The sequence below is a fragment of the Rhinatrema bivittatum genome, chromosome 1 (genome assembly GCF_901001135.1).
Source record: "Rhinatrema bivittatum chromosome 1, aRhiBiv1.1, whole genome shotgun sequence".
In the NCBI taxonomy this organism is placed as follows: Eukaryota; Metazoa; Chordata; class Amphibia; order Gymnophiona; family Rhinatrematidae; genus Rhinatrema; species Rhinatrema bivittatum.
In genome coordinates, this window is record NC_042615.1 from 765836396 (window position 1) to 765850301 (window position 13906).

The 13906-nt window shown below is 45.3% G+C and overlaps 1 protein-coding gene across 3 annotated transcripts in view; it reads left to right on the plus strand.

The window, feature by feature from the left end:
- Positions 1–13906, plus strand: part of ATP8B1 (ATPase phospholipid transporting 8B1) — a 275982-nt gene that overhangs the window by 174778 nt on the left and 87298 nt on the right. For all 3 annotated transcript variants that reach the window (XM_029579627.1, XM_029579621.1, XM_029579613.1), the window contains 2 exons: positions 12865–13023; positions 13170–13258. In XM_029579627.1, the coding sequence (XP_029435487.1) occupies positions 12865–13023; positions 13170–13258 (248 nt within the window). The remainder of the gene's footprint in view (positions 1–12864; positions 13024–13169; positions 13259–13906) is intronic.

Below are 13906 nucleotides of genomic sequence, written 5' to 3' on the forward strand. Positions count from 1 at the left end.
GACCTGGAGATACTGAGATTTGAAAAGCCCAATCTCTAATTTGTGTGGTGTGATGATATTTACAGGTTTGAGATTCATGTGCTTTTTAGCAGCAAGGAGGAGACTACCACCTCGTTTCTTGGGTCTAGGGATGGAGAAAAAGTCGTAGGTGTCAGAAGGGAGCTGATTGAGTAGGACGATATCAGAGTCCTTGAGCCAAGTTTCAGTGACGGCGCATATGTCTGGCTGATGGTCATCTAGTAGGTCAGACAGTATGACAGTTTTCTTGGATAGGGACTGAGCATTCATAAGCATGATGAAGAGGGTGGTGAGACCTAGGAGCTGAGTGAATGGGGAGACGAGGATAGGAAGGAGGAAGGATCTGCGCTGGGTGGGCTGGGTAGTTAATATGGGGTGATGTGTTCTATGGGAGGGGTGATGGATGCGTGGGATGGGGAGGCTGGAATTGCTGGCCATGGTGGGGGGATAAGGAGGAATGGTCAGTGCTGTTGGCGAGGGGTAGATAGCAGGAGGAGATAAACAGTGAGGTTGCAGTCACAAATAGTATATCGGCGGAGAACAGTGACTGTAACAGTGAATTAATAGAGGTTGAAGCATATAAAACGGTGTCAGATAATCAAGAGCAGATATTAATGGTACATATGCTAACAGCAAGCTGCGAAATATAGGAGTCACCTGAGGCGTGTGAAGTTTTTGCTGAATATGGGTGCTTGGGGCAGGTAACCTTAATGGGTGCCTGGAGTCACAGAGCTGCTGGCAGACCATGGCACGTAAAGGACGGGTCAAGCAGCGGTTGGGTCCTGTGGAGCAGCAGTGCAGCCGGAGGGTGCTCAAAGGGTGCACTAAGGGGCGGGCTCCTTGGTCACGCTCCTTAGGCTCGCCTTTAGGGCCGCGGGTGGCCGGAAGCAGCGTCTGCGGTGGACGTCGGAGGGGTGGGCGGACCTCGCGAGTAGGGAGGGCTGCCTTCACTTGCCTGCCTTGCCTGCCTAAGCGTCCTGGTAGGTTGAACGAGGCTGCAGGGAGGGCTCCGGACACCGATGGGTCTTGCGCCGGCCGCGCGGAGCACAGGCATCGTCGGCGGGTGGAGGGGGGGTCCGGCGAGGGCGGCGTCCGCGGTCGAAGAGGGTCACCTGCGGTCGGGGCCTTGCCTTTAGGGCCAAGGCCCCGACCGCAGGCGACCCTCTTTTTTGTATTGTATGTAATTGTATGTAAATATTTTATGTATGTAATTGTATGTAAATATTTTAAAATTTACCTGTTTTAAAACTATTTGTTATTTAATTAAGTTCACAGTATTTACTCAAAACAAAAACACATTTGTGATATCTTAAACAAGTTTGAAAAAAAGTAACTTTTCAGATGTTTTAACTTTTTACATAATGGGGCGGATTTTAAAACCCCTGCGCGCGCCTATTTTGCATAGGCCGCCGGCGCGCGCAGCGCCCCGGGATGCGCGTAAGTCCCGGGGCTTCCTGTTGGGGGCATGGTGGGGGGCGTGGCGGGATGACGCGGCGTTCCGGGGGCGTGGCCGCGGCCTCCGGAACAGCCCCCGGGACCGAACCACGGAGCGGGGCAGCCGACGTAACTTTGCCGACAAAGGTAAGGGGGGGTTTAGATAGGGCCAGGGGGGGTGGGTTAGGGAGGGGAAGATGGGGGAGGGCGAAGGAAAGTTCCCTCCGAGGCCGCTCCGAAATTGGAGCGGCCTCGGAGGGAACGGAGGCAGGCTGCGCGGCTCAGCGCGCACAGGCTGCCTCCGTTCCCTCCGAGGCCGCGCGGGAATACCTAATTCCCGCGCGGCCTCAGAGGGAACGGAGGCAGCCTGTGCGCGCGGGAATACCTAATAGCGCCCTCAACATGCAAATGCATGTTGAGGGCGCTATTAGGTATTCCCGCGCGATTCAGTAAGTAAAATTTGCAGCCAAGCCGCACATTTTACTTTAAGAAATTAGCGCCTACCCAAAGGTCGGCACCGGGGAAGTGCACAGAAAAGCAGTAGAAACTGCTTTTCTGTGCACCCTCCAACTTAATATCATGGCGATATTAAGTTGGAGGTCCCGAAAGTTAAAAAAAAAAAAAAGAAAAAAAAAATTGAACTAGGCTCGCGGGTTGAAAACCAGACTCTCAATTTTGCCGGTGTCCGGTTTCCGAACCCGTGGCTGTCAGCAGGCTCAAGAACAGACGCCGGCAAAATTGAGCGTTGGCTGTCAAACTCGCTGACAGCCGCCGCTCCTGTCCTGTCCTGTCCTAGCGCCTCTTTTTACCACGGGCCCTAATTTAAATAAATTACTGTATCGCGCACACAGGAGAATGTCCTGTGCGCACGCTGGGAGAGTGGGCGCTCGCCCGCTGTCCCGCGATTTGTACTGTATCGGCCCGTTAGTTTGAGGAAAACCTGACACAGTCTGTTCTGATACATGGCCCTACTTTGGGGGCAGTCTTCATTATTAACTGTAATATAGAGACAAGAAATATGTTGTACAAGTTGTTAAAAAGAACTTTGTTGAAGTAGAGCAATCGAAGTAGGACCCTACAACGTTCAACTTGTCCCCAAGTCTCAAATGTACCATAGGAGCAGAGAGGCCAAAATGCTCCAGTCACAATATGCTCCAGTCACAATAATTCTTATAATTCTCTAATAGGAGACTGAAACTATGGAAGGCACCAATTGGAACATTACCAGCTAATAAGCACAAGGAGAAAAAGAGAGAGAAGCAACAGTTCCTTAAAAAATCACTGAAATATCAACCGTTCTATCTTTTTTGTTAAAATCATGCAGTATAATCAAATTGAGGGAAAATATTCATTTCTGTTCCCAGTCCACCAGCAATTTTTTATCAAAGTCCCCCACCCAGAGGACTTTTTTTGAGGAATGTCCCATACTGGAAATGTTAAAACTTCAGTAATGTTGCAATGTTAAACAATATGCAACTAGTAGTATCCATTTTTTTGTATCATAACCAATTAGTGTCCTGAAATGCAGACACCTATGGATGCTTTGTCTTTTCTATGCAGAGTAGGTTTACAAGTACACTGTTTTTATATATTTTACTCAAGCTGATTTACATGTGGATCAAAACAGCAATTCTCAACTGTAGTATTGGACGGTGTATCACAGTGGAAAGACGGATCATAAAATAAGCATTTATCCAGAGATGGTGCCATGTTTGTGTACTCATAAAAAGAACTGACTATAAAATATCTCACATTTTCTTCTCTTAAGAGCAAAAAGCAGCATTTGTTGAACTACTTCATGAAATTGTAGAAACTTCTATTGGTCATACTTAGTTGATCCCAATTGTATTTGCGGAGAATAATGCAAAGCAAACCATTGCGGTTCTCTCTAATACATGAATGTAGCAATAAATCTAGATTGGGTATATATTTTATTTAAAACTTTTTTTGTCTACTTATAATAAAAATAATCTAAATGGATCACAGCTTTACAGTATCCCTAGGGTAAGACCCTATAGAAAAAGCAAAAATGACCCATGAGAAAACTTTCATGCAGTTTCTTGGGATGACATCTGGAGACTTTCAACAAAGCATTGTGATTGTTGAGATCCTAAAGACTGAAAACTCAAAATGTTTCTCAGACTAATTGTAATGTCCAAAAAGACACTGAATTACTCTTGACCTTGTGAGTGAATTTTAGATGTCTGTCACAAGAATTCAAGCATTCAAAAAAATGTCTAACTCAGAAGGTGCCAATGTATGAAACTAAAAGCGACACAAATTTTAATGTGCTTTTCAAAGAGATGAAGGCAACCAAAGTTGCTCAAAAATTGCCTAATTATAAGTTTGCTACATCTGGGCCTTAGTTTCCCCTATAACTGTGCCTTTTATTTGTTCATAGTAACAGCCATCAAACATAAATGATGATAATAATTCCCTTTCCCAAAAGAAAAAGTAATGGATGTTTTCTTGGCATGATTCAATTCTTGTTTTCTGGTATTCTTTGCAATCAAAATGTAGGATTTCCCATCTTTGTTGTCTTTTGACCCTATCTGCTTTATATTTGTTTTTGTATGAGGCTTCCAGGCAAGGCTTAGAATGCAGATAGCTTCCAGAGACTTTTTTTTTTTGACAGTGCGAGAGTATGGCCAGGTATACAAACCACAAAAATAACTGCAGTGCAGTCAACAATTATGACAGTTAACTCTGAGGCTAAAGTGATCATTTTCAGCTAAGCAGTTACCCCATGAAAGTATTCTATTTCATGTTTGTAGACCAGCATCTCTAAACCCTTAGAACTGCAGCAATAAAGAGTTTTTAAAAAGGAGATAAAGCAGCTTTTAAACTAGAACAGAGGGGAAAGCCGACAGTTGCTCAGCAGCACATGGTTTGGAGAGAGGTATCTTCAAAGGATACTAATGATGTATTAGAATTAGGGCATCCCAACAGTGAGATTCCAATAATAAGAAAAGTAGTTCAAGATTCCAATTTATCCCTATCAATTAAAAAAGCAGAATGAAAATACAAACAAAAAACACACTTTTTAAATGTTTGTATGCTAATGCCAGAAGTCTTAAGTAAGATGGGAGAATTAGAATGTATAGCAGTGAATTATGACAGACTTAATTGGCATCTCATAGACATGGTGGAAGAAGGATAACCAATGGGACAGTGCTATAGTGGGGTACAAATTGTCGCAATGACAGAAAGGAGCATCTGGGATGCAGCATGGCACTTTATGTCCAGGATGGCATAGAGTCTAACAGGATGACGATCCTGCATGAGACTAAATGCGCAATTGAATCTTTATAGATAGAAATTCCTTGTGTGTTAAGGAAGAGTATAGTATACTACCATCCACCTGGCCAAAATGGTGAGATGGCCAGTGAAATGCTAAGAGAAATTAAGGAAGCTAATCAAATTGGTAGTGCAGTAATAATGGGAGATTTCAATTGACAAGGTAAATGTAACATCAGGACATGCTAGAGAGCTAAAGTTCCTGGGGAATAAATGAGTTTTATGGAGCAATTGGTTCAGGAACCAACAAGAGAGGGAGCAATTTTAGATCTAATTCTTAGTGGAGCACACGGTTTGGTGAGAGAGGTAACGGTGGTGGGGCTGCTTGGAAATAGTGATCAAAATATGATCAAATTTTAATTAATGACTGGAAGGGGGACAGTAAGCAAATCCACGGCTCTGGTGTTAAACTTTCAAAAGGGAAACTTTGAGAAAAATAGAAAAAAAACTGAAAGTAGCAGCTACAAAGGTAGTAAGTGTGCAAGAGGCCTGGGCATTGTTTAAAAAAAAAACAAACAAACAAAAACCCCCCAAAAAAACAAAACAAAAATCCTAGAAGCACAGTTCAGATGTATTCCACACATTAAAAGAGGTGGAAGGAAGGCAAAACGATTATTAGCATGGTTAAAAGGTGAGATGAAAAGCTATTGTAGCCAAAAGATCTCCATTCAAAAATTTGAAGAAGGATCTAACAGAAGAAAATAGGATAAAGTATGAGCATTAGCAAGTTAAATGTAAGACATTGATAAGACAGGCTAAGAGAGAGTTTGAAAAGAAGTTGGCCATAGAGGCAAAAACTCACAGTAAAAACCTTTTTAAATACATTCAAAGCAGAAAGCCTGCGAGGGAGTCAGTTGGACCGTTTAGATGATCGAGGGGTTAAAGGGACATTTAGAGAAGATAAAAGGAATTCTTTGTTTTGGTGTTTAATGAAGGGGATGTTGGGGAGATAACATTCTCTAGAACTGCTTTCATGGGTAATGATTCAGATGGACTGAACCAAATCACGGTGAACCTAGAAGATATGGTAGGCTTGATTGACAAACTGAAGGAGTAGTAAATCACCTGGACCGGATGGTATACACACCAGGGTCCCAAAGAAACTCAAATGAAATTTCCGATCTGTTAGTAAAAATTAGTAACCTTTTATTTATTTATTTAAACTCTTTTCTATACCGTCGTTAAGCTAGAAGTCGTCACAACGGTTAACAATAAGGCACTTAATGTTTAACTGTTATTTTAACATCTAGACAGGTGCCTGTAAGATATGGTACAGAGTTTCATAATAGCTATAAGATGCTAGGTGAGGTGTGTTTAGGTTTATCAGGTCGGTTCAAAATTATTAATTTACATGTTATCTGTTACTGCTTAAAAGTAAAAACACTCATTATGAGTAGGGGTGTCGTGTTAAAGCACAAACTCATTGCTTTCTACAATTCTTTGGATTCTATTCTCCATTCTCTTTGTGGTATGCTTGTTTAAATAGCCATGTTTTTAGGCTCTTTTTGAATAGTTTGTCTTTTTGCAGTCTGATTTCTGATGGCATGGTGTTCCATAATGTAGGCCCTGCTAATGATAGGGCTCTATCCCTTACTTGAGTTAGTCTTGCAGTTTTAACAGAGAGAATAGTTAGTAATGCCTTGTTTGCGGATCTCAGGTTCATGTTGGGGATGTGTACTTTCAGTACAGTGTTTAGCCATTCTGTTTTTTCGATATGGATTAATTTGTGTATGGTACATAGTGATTTGTATTGTATTCTCTGTTCAATGGGTAGCCAGTGTAGTTCAATTAGGGTGTCAGTGAGATGGTCGCCGCTGTGTTTTGCAGTATCTGGAGTGGTCTAATTGTTGTGTATGGTAAACCCAGGAGTAGGGCATTACAATAGTCAGTGCTTGCAAAGATTAATGCTTGTAGCACTGATCAGAAGTTGTTTGTTAGCATGGGTTTTAATCTCCTAAGAGTCATAAGTTTGTTGTAACCTTCTCTTATTTTGAAAGATATGTTTCATATTCAGTTCAGTGTCAATTATCACTCCATTAAAATGATCTATTTCCTAGCGTGTAGCCAGATGGACTCAGAACAAGTGGGTATAGTGTGCTCATGCTAGCAGGAAGTGAAGCAACTCAGTAATTTCCGTCTCCAAAGCAGTTTGGAGTGCCTGCACGCTCACTGAGCATGTCCAAATCTACTTTCTATTTTCTACTTTCCCTCGTGGATAGAGCCATACCGAACTATGAGGCGGTTCTTTCCCAAGGAAGATCTCTCCGACCTGGTTTCTCAGTGCCTGACTGAGTTGGCTATTCCAGGCCCCAGTACCATGGAGGCATCCACGCAGAACCCCCTGCTGGAGGGTCTTCGTCCCATTGCCCGCCATTTCCCCTTCCTGCAAGCGGCGCAACAGCTGATCGACTTGGAGTGGAATGCGCCAGAGGCCTCATTCAAAGGGGGTCGGGCTCTGTCGGGCATGTACCCCCTGGACCCAGCAATCAAGGATATGCTGGCGTGCCCTCAGGTGGACGCCTTGGTTAGCGCTGTGGTCAAGCGCACTACCATTCCAGTGGAGGGGGGGGCGGCACTCAAGGACGCTCATGACAGACGCCTGGACGCCATCCTGAAACATACCTTTGAGGTAGCAGCTCTGTCTTTGCGAATCGCAACCTGCTGCACAGTGGTAACGTGTTCCTGTTTTGTCACAGGTCAGGAACAATGCTCCGGCAGCTGACATGGAGTCAGCTCTCTTGTTCCTTACGGATGCCGCCTCCGACCTAGTCCGTACGACAGCCAAGGGGGTCTCATCCTCAGTAGCAGCCAGGAGGCAGCTCTGGATACGAAACTGGTCAGCTGACGCCCCTTCTAAGACAAGTCTCACTAGAATGCCGTTCAAGGGGTCTCTTCTGTTTGGCAGCGACCTAGATAAACTGGCCAGCACATGGGGTGCCTCTCCAGTACCTCAGCTGCCGGAAGACAGGTCCAAGAGGAACCAGCGCGCCTTTCCGAGGCCCTCCAGAGGTAGAAGCTCCCAACGCTTCACCCCCTATAGGAGTCGCTATCAGGCACCTCGTCCTCAGGCTAGGACCCAGTCCTTTCGGTCCAAGCAGAACAAGAGGGGAGCCGGCTCGGGTTCAGGATCCGGCCGCACCTCACAATGAGAATCAGCCGATCCATCCGGGGGACGGAGCCATAGGGGGCAGGTTAACCCTCTTCTACCCCAGATGGGTCGAGATTACGTCGGACCAGTGGGTCCTCGCCATCATCAGAGAGGGGTATTATCTGGACTTCCATCACATCCCTCTGTACAGGTTTGTGGAATCTCTGAGTCCAATCCACAAGAAGGCAGCATTGGAAGCTACCCTGGCGAGGCTCCTGTCCTTGTAAGCCATTATCCCAGTACCTGCAAGGGAAATGGATTCTGGGCATTATTCCATTTATTTCATGGTACCCAAGAAAGAGGGCACTTTCCGGCCCGTATTGGACCTCAAGTCCGTCAACCGATACTTAAGGGTCCCGAGGTTTCACATGGAGACTCTGCGCTCAGTCAAGACCGCAGTACAGCCAGGAGAATTCCTCACGGCCTTAGACTTGTCAGAAGCCTACCTGCATACCACGATCCATCGGGATCATCAGCGCTACCTCCGCTTCAAGGTTCTGGGACAACACTTCCAATTCCGGGCTTTGCCCTTCGGGTTAGCCACGGCGCCGCGGACCTTCACCAAGGTGATCGTGGCAGTAGCAGCGGCACTCAGACGGGAAGGAATTCTTGTCCATCCCTACCTAGACGATTGGCTGATCAGAGCGAAATCACGAGAGGAGAGCCATCGGGCAACCAACAGAGTGATCGCCCTTCTGGAAAGCCTGGGATGGGTAGTCAACCTAAACAAGAGCTGCCTACAGCCTTCCCAATCACTGGAATACCTGGGAGTCCAGTTTGACACCCAGGCAGACACAGTCAGCCTCACATCAAAGAGGAGGTTAAAACTCCAGATGCGTCTACGGTCCTTGATGGGAGCCAGCCAGCCCATTGCTTGGGACTATCTGCAGGTTCTCGGTCTCATGGCATCCACCCTGAAAGTGGTACCCTGGGCGCGGGCCCATATGAGACCACTGCAACGCTCCCTCCTCTTTCGATGGAGGCCACGCTTCCGGAATTATTCCGTGCATCTGCCTCTACCCACCAGAGTGCGGACCCAGCTACGGTGGTGGTTGCAGCCCAACCACACGACCAGGGGGTCGAGGATGTCCTCCCCCATGTGGACTCTGCTCACCACAGATGCCAGCCTGAGCGGATGAGGAGCACACTGCGAAGAGCTCACCGCCCAAGGGCGGTGGAACAGAGAAGAGTCGCGGTGGAACATCAACCGCCTAGAGGCACGGGCTGTCAGGTTAGCCTGCCTGCGATTTGCTCACAGACTGAGGAACAGAGCAAGAGTGATGTCTGACAATGCCACCATGGTGGCATACATCAACCGACAGGGCGGAACCAGAAGCCAACAGGTGTCCCTAGAGATAGCCCCGCTGATGGCTTGGGCAGAGGCAAATCTCCAGGACATCTCCGCCGTCCACATTGCCGGAAGAGACAACACCGCGGCCGACTTCCTCAGCAGGGAAAGCATAAATCCGGGAGAATGGCAGCTGTCCCCCACAGCCTTCCAGATGATCGTGGATCAGTGGGGGATTCCGGACATGGACCTATTAGCGGACAGATCCAATGCTCAAGTACCCAGATACTTCAGCTGCAAGTGAGATCTGTTCTCTCACGGGATCGATGCCCTGGTTCAGCCATGGCCTCCAGGGACTCTGCTATACGCCTTTCCTCCGTGGCCCCTGCTGGGCGCTCTTCTTCACAAGAATGAGTCACAGAGGCCTATTTCTTCTAGTGGCACCAGACTGGCCAAGAAGACTTTGGTAAGCGGACATGAGAAGACTACTGACAGGGGAGCCCCTCCCCCTGCCTCCTCTCAGGGACCTGCTTCATCAAGGTCCCATCCTCCACGAGAATCCGGCTCAATTCTCTCTTACGGTCTGGCCATTGAGAGGGCTAGGCTGAAGAAAAGAGGTTACTCGGAGCCGGTGATAGATACGCTCCTCCTAGCCTGCAAGTTTTCCACATCCCTCACTTACATAAGGATCTGGAGAGTATTTGAAGCCTGGTGCGACACTCATGGCACCAATCCACATGCGACCACAATCCCTATTCTGGATTTCTTGCAGGAGGGGCTTCAGAAGGGTCTCTCCCTCAGCTCCATCAAGGTTCAGGTGGCTGCGCTGTCTTGCTACGGTCCCAGGAGGGATGGCAAGACCATTGCCACGCACCCAGATGTTTCCCGCTTCCTGAAAGGAGTCAAGCACATTCGTCCACCACTGAAGTGGCCAGTGCCCCTGTGGAACCTCAACATAGTTTTGGATTTCCTCGCGGGATCCACCTTCAGACCCCTTCGGGGCCTGTCTCTCCATTCGCTAACTTTGAAGATGGTGTTCTTGCTGGCGGTGTGTTCAGCACGCCGCATCTCCGAGCTACAAGCACTGTCCTGCCGTGATCCCTTTCTCAGAATCACGCCTGAGGCTATCCATCTTCGCACGGTTCCCTCCTTTTTACCTAAAGTGGTCTCACGCTTTCACCTCAACCAAACCATATCCTTGCCAACCACGGCGGGTTTGAAGAAATCTGAAGAAGGGAGTTTGCTACGCCATCTCGACATCGGCAGATTGCTGCCCAGATACCTGGAAATGACAGAAGCAGTACGAAAGACGGACCATCTGTTCATCCTTCACAGCAGGAAGAAGCAAGGGGAAGCGGCCTCTCGGCCTACCATAGCCCGTTGGATCAAAGAAGTTATCAGAGCGGCCTACGTAGAGGCCGGAAAGTCACCACGTTTACAGGTCAAGGCTCATTCTACCAGAGCGCAAGCAGCATCTTGAGCAGAATCGAGGATGCTGTCGCTCGCAGAAATATGTAAGGCGGCGACATAGTCCTCCCTCCATACCTTTTCCAGATTTTACCGTCTGGATGTCCAGGCCAGGGAGGACACAACATTTGCGAGGGCGGTCCTACGCGGTCCTCAGGCAGCCTCCCGCCCAGTCCGGGAGTAATGCTTTTGTACATCCCACTTGTTCTGAGTCCATCTGGCTACACGCTAGGAAATGTTGAGATTACTTACCTGATAATCTCGTTTTCCTTAGTGTAGACAGATGGACTCAGCATCCCGCCCAGCTGCCGGTGTACATGGGTTTCACCGATTCAAGGTAAGCCATGTCATTTTCTTACATAAGAGCGTCCACTCTACCAGGTGTCGACGCCTTCTGGTTGGAAGCGCTGGCGGTCTCCAGCTACTATCAATCGGTCAGGGGAATCCTGTTTCACTCATTCATTGATCGTCAGTACACATATATCCATAACAGCTTTTGCAAGGAAGATTACTGAGTTGCTTCACTTCCTGTGGGGGTATATGTACCCGTGCTGACGTCAGATCCATCTCCAACTGCTAGCACGAGCACACTATACCCACTTGTTCTGAGTCCATCTGTCTACACTAAGGAAAATGAGATTATCAGGTAAGTAATCTCAACATTGTACCTAAAGACTGGAGGGTAGCTAATATAACCCCAATATTTAAAATGGGCTCCAGGGACAATCCCGGAAACTACAGACCAGTTAGCCTGACTTCAGTGCCAGGAAAAATAGTGGAAAGTGTTCTAAATATCAAAATCACAGAACATATAGAAATATGTTTTAATGGAACAAAGTTGGCATGGCTTTATCCAAGGCAAATCTTGCCTCACAAATCTGCTTCACTTTTTTGAATGGGTTAATAAGCATATAGATAAAGGTGAACCTGTAGATGTAATGTATTTGAATTTTCAGAAGGCATTTGACAAAGTTTCTCATGAGAAGTTTCTAAAAAAAAGTAAAAAGTCAAAGGATAGATGGCAATGTCCTTTCGTGGATTACAAACTGGTTGAAAGGCAGGAAACAGGATTAAATGGACAAGTTTCTCAGTGGAAAAGGGTATACAGTGGAGTGCCTAAAAGATCTGTATTAGCACCTCTGCTTTTCATTAAATTTTATAAATGATCTGGAAAGGAATAAGAGTGAGGTAATCAAATTTGCAGATACAAAATTATTCAGAGTAGTTAAATCACAAGCAGATTGTGATAAATTGCAGGAGGACCTTGTGAGACTAGAAAATTGGGCATCCAAATGGCAGATGAAATTTAATGTGAATAAGTGCAAGATGATGCATATAGGGAAAAATAACCCATGCAGTAGTTACATGATATTAGGTTCCATATTAGGAGCTACCATCCAGGAACGAGACCTAGGCGTCATCGTGGGTAATACATTGAAATCGTTTGCTCAGTGTGCTGTGGCAGTCAAAAAAGCAAACAGAATGTTAAGAATTATTAGGAAGGGAATGATGAATGAAACGGAAAATGTCACAATGCCTCTATTGCTCCATGGTGAGACCGCACCTTGAATACTGTGTACAATTCTGGTTGCCACATCTCAAGAAAGATATAGTTGCGATGGAGAAGTTACAGAAAAGGGCGATCAAAATGATAAAGGGGATGGAACAGCTCCCCTGTGAGGAAAGACTAAAGAGGTTTGGGCTAATCAGCTTGGAATAGAGACAGCTGAGGGATATGATAGAGGTGTTTAAAATCATGAGAGGTCTAGAATGGGTAAATGTGAATCTTTTATTTACTCTTTTGGATAACAGGACTAGGGGGCGCTCCATGAAGTTAGCATGTAGCACATTTAAAACTAATCAGAGAAAATTCTTTTTCACTCAACGCACAATTAAACTCTGGAATTTGTTTCCAGGGGATGTGGTTGTGCAGTTAATGTAGCTGGGTTTAAAAAAAGGTTTGGATAAGTTCTTGGAGAAGAAGTCCATTACCTGCTATTAATCAAGTTGACTTGGACAATAGCCACTGCTATCACTAACATCAGTAGTGTGGGATATACTTAGTTTGGGGGTATTTGCCAGATACTTGTATCCTGGTTTGGCCACTATTGTAAACAGGATGCTGGGCTTGATGGACCCTTGGTCTGTCCCAGTATGGCAATTTCTTATGTTATGTTCTAAAATTCACCTTTCATTTTAAAATGCCTTTTAGGATTAATTGAATGTGAAGAACCCAATAATAGATTGGACAAGTTCCTAGGCACAATGTTCTGGAGAAGCAGGGGTCATCCACTGGATGCAGATAAAATTTTGCTGCGTGGCTGTAAAATACGAAACACTGACTACTGCCATGGGCTGGTGATCTTTGCAGGTATGTGTGATACAGAGTACTAATGTATTATATATTCCAGTGTATGAAACTAAGCAATATAATTTAATATAGACATTTTTTTGATTAGTTGGATGACTTTTATAAACTGTTTTGTGGTTTCCTTCTGCTTTTTTCCTCGTTTTTAGGAGCAGACACTAAAATAATGAGAAACAGTGGGAAAACCAGGTTGAAAAGGACAAAAATTGACTATTTGATGAACTATATGGTTTACACGGTAAAGATTATACAAACTACTTTATGCTGAACTGGGGGATTTTTTTTTTTAAATAATATGTCTTGAAAATATTTTTTTTGCTTTGACTATATCAGATTGTTTACAATTTGCATTTTGCCCTATCTAAAAAAGATAAAAATAGAAAATCTATGAAGAAATCAGTCTAAGATATGTAAAAGGACAACACGTTAGTATTCGGCATTAGCCGAACAATGTAGCTCCTATTTATTTTTTTATTTCCATATGCATAATAGTACATTGCAGGATTTGTTGTACACTAGGGGCTCTATTTACTAACCTTACATTCCCAGAGAGAGAATGGAGGAAAAAAAATCCTTGCAGAAGTAGCCTAGTAGTTAGAGCATTGGGTTGGGAACCAGGAAAGCCAGGGTTCAAATCCTATTCCCCGACTGACACTTCTTGGGACCTTAAGCAAGTCACTGTTTCCCATTGCCTCAGGTACCCACTTATTGTAATCTCTTTGGGGCAGGGACTTATTAAACCTGAATTCTAATGATGTAAGCTGCCTTGAGCATTATTCAGAAGGGCATGCTAAAATTACAAAAACTAATGTTTATTAAATGAGGCCCTATGTATTCACCCATGTCCTAGGAATTGTGAAACACATGATTGAGTTTTATTTGTTGT